General features: G+C 36.7%; 1 protein-coding gene and 1 pseudogene across 1 annotated transcript; both read left to right on the top strand.

Moving 5' to 3' along the window:
* On the top strand, positions 3,079 to 4,132 carry LOC104715796 (annotated as a pseudogene).
* LOC104712645 (MLP-like protein 31) lies at positions 5,942 to 7,034 on the top strand. The gene is made up of 2 exons (XM_010429581.2): positions 5,942 to 6,210; positions 6,488 to 7,034. The coding sequence occupies exons 1-2, from the start codon at positions 5,997 to 5,999 to the stop codon at positions 6,760 to 6,762; spliced, it is 489 nt and encodes a 162-aa protein (XP_010427883.1). The 5' UTR covers positions 5,942 to 5,996; the 3' UTR covers positions 6,763 to 7,034.

The following is a 7,065-nucleotide window of genomic DNA, read 5'->3' as shown; positions in this document are numbered from 1 at the left end:
GTGTGTCGAAGACCCTGAGGGAGGATCCGTCCTGGACTTGGAACCCCCATACTGAGCCCCATGATGATGGCTCCTAGAGTGATTACCAGAAGAAGAACCCCTTCTCGCATCAGCCAGGACCGCCCCCTTGTAACTCAAATACTGATCCGGTTCCAGCCGCTCCTCCGGGAGAGAGCTGCGAGAGACACCCTTCCCCTTCATCAGAGGACAAACATCCTCCGCATGGCACAGACTATTACACTTTTTACACCAACCGTGCAACCTCTCATAAAACAGTTTCACCACTGTAACTTTCCCATTAAAGAACTCTATATCCATCTCAAAACAGAGAGGCTTGAGCCCATCTACCGTCACTTGCACCCTCCCTCTGTCAGCATCAACAGCCTCGACCACTCCCAAGTCCGACCCGATGTCCCTGAAGGTAGGTTCAGCCCAAAACTGAATTGGAACATCTGCAACCCTGACCCAAAATTTCAGAGATGATGGATAATTGGGATCTACCACTGGTGTCCACCTCACCAAAGACACCATCCAAGAATCAAAGTGATAAGGCTCCTTAGACAAAACGTCAATAATATCTGCCTCCTCATCGAAATCAAACTGAAATTTGCCTGATCCAAGATCCGCACCAGCAACTCTCCCCTCCACCTGCCATATGCGTGGCAACACAACCAACAGAGACTTCATGTCTTGCATCTTTGGATTAAAACACCTCCCCACCACCATTTTGGAATAACCAGCAATTAACGCAGAATTATCAAAATATGATATCTTGATTCTGCGCCTTGGCTTGACCTCAACTTCTGTTGAACCCGCCAAACCCTTCCCCATTAGGCCTACTTGTGACATCATCGCCCACCCTCTCCAACAGAAGAAAAACCAAAGTAGAAAAACCGCAGAAAAAGTGAGGAAATAGAGAAAGATGAATTGTGATTCAACTCATGAATTCTCCACTCCTTTATATACTGAGAAGAGAACCGACCAAAGACACCAAAAAGATCGAACATTGAAGACAGAATCAGCTGCTCAATCTCCGCATAAACCTGATCTTTGCACTATAGGAAACTAAATCCATGACAGAAAGCAGACCGAAGAAATCCCCATCTTTAAAACCAAAAATCAAACACCAAATCGAACACCAAATCAAGGACCATTGTGTTTCAAAGATCACCAAGCGTATCTTTCTTTGAGTCACGATCCATAAAAGGCAAATAAAAAACTTGTGATCCGCTACGATAGACAAAGCAACCAACAACAATAGTAGACCAGATAACAATAGTGATGGAAGCCTTGATATGCTCCAGTGCGTATCAATCTTTGATCTGAAACAATCTTGTCTGTATTCCTTAACGTGCCAAAGGTAGACAGCTAGAGAATCCTCCAAACTGGAACATAAATGCCAGGAGATAGATTCGTGATACGCTAGTATCAACCCCATATCCGGAGTCAGCCTTGATATAATCCATTGCAAATCAACCCGCAAGTTGGTACCAGAGGAGATCGCAAATCTGACCCAAATTAAGCCTCCGCCATTGCCGTCGCTGGAAGATTTGACAGATCCGACAAATCGCGTTGAGTGAGAGATTTGGACAATCTCAGTCACTAACCCCCTTAAAGCCAATCGGAATCTTCGATCCCGAATCCACACATTCCAAAAGAACCAGAACACCATCTTGATACCATAAATCCGAATCGAGATTAAAACATCTCTGCTAAAACCATGGATTCGTATCTTTGCATGCCCAAGAAAGCAAGAAAGATCACCCGAATCCGAAATCCAAAGGACCACACGAACCCAAAACCAGATCAAAAAGATCATTCAAAAACCTAATTTTGCCATCGCCTTTTTTAAATAAAATACTCGATATTTTTTATTTAAAAAAAAAAAAAAAAAAAAAAAAAAAAAAAAACCATCATAGAGATTCATAATTTATTATAATGTGCTAATTAATAAAAAATGGTTTAATAAACATTATTTTATTACTTAAGTAACCATCATAGAGGTTCTTTAGTGGAGGAGTAATTTAGAGGGGGTATTGAACTTGTATTTTAAGGGATTTGGTGGGATTTTAATATTTTAGGATTTTGCAAGATTCTATTGAGATTTTAGAAGATTTTTGGTTATTTGTTAGAGTTTTTATATATTTTTTTAAAATTCTTTGTGATTTGGATAGATTCTCTTTTCAGATTTTGGGAGATTTTAGATACTTTATAACAAAAAAAAAAAGAAGCCTTTAGAACTCAGATGACGATGATAGATGCTCTCGACTTCTCATCAATTTTTCATGAGACTGATCATCGTTCAATCAGCGAATTCATCGCTTACCTTGTCTATTGGAAGAATGAGTCTATAAGAGCCTAAGAAGCAAATGTTAGAGAAAAACCAAGGTGGAAGTATCGAAACATAAGTAAATGATGGAGGTGTTGTCCTTTGTACGCATTGCTCTAGCTTCATTCAACAGACCGTTTGCTATCTTCTCTGCAACATTCTCTGTCCCTCTTTCTCTTTCATCTGTTCCATTTATTTTATACATAGACACTACATTAGATCCAGGTTCTAAGACATACTACTAACAAATGTATTGATGATTCAAAAAAAATTGTTTACAAGCTTCAGAGCTTTCTTCAGAATTACCACATCCCATAACCCATCACAACAGAATTTTTTTTTTGGTTTAATGTTAAATCCATCACTACAGATTTTTTTTTTCTTTCAGTTATTAGAATAAGCAAAAAAGAATGAGAACAAGGGATGTGGTAAGTCTGAAGAAATTGATTGAATGCAGAGTCATATATAAGCGTATTTGCTCATGCCTAAATGTTTTAGCGTAATCACTTGTGAATCTCCGCAGGCGGAACGTACACAGAGACAAGGAGGTATGGTGATGTGTGCGTCTGTTCTTGTCATCCTCTGCTTCATCATGCTAGTCCTCTTAATCCTAAAGGAAATTCTCTTGTGACCCAAGAAAAGATGTGATAATTCATTCTTTAATTCTTTTGAAACGCGATCACCACATTTTTGCGATACTGAGTGTTCTGTATCCTCTGAAGAAAAAAACGAACTGTGTTGTGTTGTGAATGTCGTGTGACCATAGTGTTAGTCATGGAACCGTAGTGACGTGGTTGAATCGGAGAATGGCATTGTGGCGGCTGACGATGGTCGGTGCTCTGAGATTGGTGCCTCTGTTCTTAGAAAGAGGTGGCCACGCGGTTGATGCAGCCGTGGCTACGACTTTATGTGTGGGTGTTATTAATCCAATGTCTAGTGGTATTGGTGGTGGAGCGTTCTTGATCGTTAGCTCGCAGGAAGATTCCAAAGCTAAGGCTTTTGATATGAGAGAAACTGCTCCTTTAGCTGCTTCTAAGGTTAAAACATTTCACATATCTTTCTTGATTTAGTTTTATTAGTAGATAATGTGTGTAGCTTGTGAATTGATTCAGGATATGTATAAGAATGATGTGAGTGCTAAATCCGTTGGCGCTTTGTCGATGGGAGTTCCAGGAGAGATAGCTGGACTTTACGAGGCTTGGAAACGGTACGGCCGTCTCCCGTGGAAACCGCTTTTCGAGCCGGCGATTGAGTTGGCCTGAGGCGGTTTCGTGGTGCATCCATATCTCGGACGGGCTATAGCAAGCCACGCTTCCAAGATACTTAAAGATCCGGGTTTGCGGAGTGTCTTCTCACGTAACGGACAGGTTTTGAAACTTGGTGAGACTTGCTATAACCCGGAACTAGCTCGGAGTCTTGAGACTATTTCGGAGCAAGGACCGGGAGCGTTCTATAACGGGACAGTAGGTGAGAAGCTTGTTAACGATGTGAAAAAGGCTGGAGGGATCATAACGATGGATGATCTAAGAAGTTGTAAAGTCCGAGTTACGGATGCAATGAAACATATGTTTGCAGCTCGTATGGATCTTGGTGACCCTGAGTTCGTTAACATTACAAACGGTATGAACCAAATGCTCTCGAAGACTCACGCTGAAGAAATACGAAAGAAGATTTTTGACAACACGACATTCCCACCCGAGTTGCTCATTTGTCGAGTCTCTTGTTCTGTTCTTCACCTGCACTTTTGTTTATATGAACTTTACTATGCTCTTGTTACTTTGTTAGTTAGACATGAACACTTAATATTAAACCCACGCTAAATACGCTTAAACATTTTAGGCATGAGCAAATATGCTTATAAACAAACTGAGCAAAACGTTTATGTGTTTAACTAGTCAACTGAGCAAATACGCATATATGACTCTGCGAAGAGCTAGAAGATGTGATGAAGTGAGACTTCAATTTTGATTTGGTTTTTTCTTTTTATGAAATCCTGTAAAATTCTACCTCAAAAGGTATGATTTTGAGGGAGAGTATTTTTAACTAAAAAACAAATCAAAATCTCCTAAAATCATTCAAAGTAGTAGTTTTTTAAAAAGTTGTGATATTTTGAATAACAGTAGATTTTAAGTAAGTTTTATAAATCATTGATTGAATAACAAAGGATTGTAAATTATTTTAAATGATTTTACATAAATCTAAGTTGAATAACATAGGATTTTAAAAGATTTTTAAAAATCATCAATTGAATAACAAGTGATTTTAAAAATACTCTAAAATCTTCTAAAATACCAAGTTCAATACCCCCTCTTAGTTTAAGTTGTTAATGGATTCTCTTGATTAATTTAATATTGATAATAGGATTAGTTTAATTAAGAGAATCTTGATCCAAGTTCTTGAGTGGAGTTGGTCTTAGGAATCAAAGTCATTAATCAACTAAATATTTTGTCAAATAAATAATGCGGATAAATAAATATTTTGTCCAATAAATAATGCGGATAAAAAAATTGTATATTAGGAGTTAGAATTATTAATATCATCATATCGTACCAACCCAATAATGCGATAATTAATATATGTACTAATCAAAGTAGACTCTGGGAAAAAAAATCAAAGTAGAAGACTAGCTTTACAATATGATTATAAAATTGATAGATTAGGTTTTTATATGTTTACTTATTCATTATTTAGTTATAGTACATTCATATATCGCATGTTTATATAATAAGATTTTGTGTCAAACAATATTTCTGCTTTTTTACGGAACTTAGATGAAAATAGTGATTAAATTTTAAATATTCGTTTTAAATATATTTATCTTTATATATACTTTATATATCTATATATATGTTATAAATAGATTAACTCATATATATTCCAAAATTTGTAGACTCCATTCAATTGTCTATTTTCAAAGATCTCCCTTGTTAAACTTGAAATGGTTTAGAGGGTTTATAAAGTACTTATGAATGATATAGCTAATACTCGGAGACTCGCCTTAAATATTTGTAAAGTATGTATAAATTTTTAAGATATTTATAAAATTTATAAAGTATGTATAATTTTTAATTTTCACTACATATGATTGTATTCACCTGCTGTAGGTTTTCTCAATTATTTAGTTTTAAATAATATCGAGTTCGTACGTAGTAGAAAAATATATGTGTAAAACTCTCGGTTTGGTTATACACTTATACTGATTACTGAAAAGCCGGAACAAGTAGGATTGAACGTAGTGTTTTTTTTTTTTTTAATTTAGCATGGACCACTACAAATTCATTAGTGTCATTTTCTTTCTAATCGTTTCGTAAAAGTCAGATTTAGTGATGAAATTCTGACACAAATGTTTAAAATATACATTAACAACTAACCGAAAGTAGCGTCGTGATTCATGTATGAATAGATCGTTTCATGAACAACGCAAGTAATTGTTTCAAAAAGAAAAGAAAAAAAAAATGCAAATGTAATCTTATAGCTGAGTCATACTAATGGACTCGTGACCGACAAGAAATGTAATAATCATAGAATAGTTTAATGAATAAATTAAACTTTTAACTTTCTTCAACAGTTTCTCAAATCATTCATCTACAAATAGATGCTAAAGAACTCACTCCTCTCTCAAAACCTATTCCCAGATATCAAGATAAGCAAATCGAAGGTACAAAGAATGGCTGCCGTGACGAAAACCGAGGTTTCTAGTTTGGTGGGGAAGCTTGAGACAGACGTGGAGATCAAAGCTTCGGCTGGAAAGTTCCATCACATGTTCGCCGACAAACCACACCATGTCTCCACAGCATCTCCGGGGCACATTCAAAACTGTGAACTGCATGAAGGCGAATGGGGCAAAGTTGGCACTGTCGTCATCTGGAACTACGTTCATGGTAAGTCAACTTTATACACATTTTTTAAATCGGAATTAATTAAGACTAACATACACGAGGTATGCATCCTTCTAATTAATTATGTAGCGTAAAAATTTCAACATATCTAGCTAGTTGATCTTGGACAGTCACTAAACCACTATCATCACTTGATATAGATCCATGACTGTAATATCATTATTTGCATACACATAATATGTTTATAACTGATATTTGTTTTGATTATCAAACTCAAAATTCAACCCAATATAAATAAAGTGTTAACAAATTGATGTAGATGGGGTTGCAAAGGTGGCGAAGGAGAGGATCGAGGCGTTGGAGCCGGAGAAGAACCTTATCACGTTCAGGGTCTTAGAAGGTGATCTGATGAAAGAGTACAAAAGCTTTGTGATAACCATCCAGGGGACTCCTAAACATGGAGGGCCTGGAAGTATAGTACACTGGCACCTTGAGTATGAGAAAATTAGCGAGGAGGTTGCTCACCCTGAGACTCTTCTCCAATTCTGTGTCGATATGTCCAAAGGGATCGATGAATATCTCTCGACCGAATAATGGGGATTGCTCCTTTTGTGTGGCTTTGTAAGTGTGTACGTCTTAAGCATGTCTGTTTAAAGCTAGCCTGTACGTAAAACTGCAGTAAACCATGAGCCGTGACCGAGTTTGGGTAAGATATAGTATACTTCGGTGTGTGTTTGTATGCAATAAATAATGAGCTGTGCTACATATATGTATCAGTCATGTAATGAAAGCGATCTACTCTAAATATGTGTATAACAGGTGTATTATTTGAAGAAAATAAAAGTGTATTATGGTGTACAAAAAAAGTGTATTATTTGTTTTTTTTTTTTCAAAACA

The sequence above is a fragment of the Camelina sativa genome, chromosome 9 (genome assembly GCF_000633955.1).
Source record: "Camelina sativa cultivar DH55 chromosome 9, Cs, whole genome shotgun sequence".
Taxonomy (NCBI): Eukaryota; Viridiplantae; Streptophyta; class Magnoliopsida; order Brassicales; family Brassicaceae; genus Camelina; species Camelina sativa.
This window is presented reverse-complemented; position numbering and strand designations above follow the sequence as displayed.

Bases quoted from the DNA above. Each gene is read 5' to 3' on its own strand.
- LOC104712645 (XM_010429581.2), top strand. From the start codon at position 5,997: ATGGCTGCCGTGACGAAAACCGAGGTTTCTAGTTTGGTGGGGAAGCTT. The intron at 6,211-6,487 runs GTAAGTCAACTT...AAATTGATGTAG, and splicing joins CATCTGGAACTACGTTCATG to ATGGGGTTGCAAAGGTGGCG.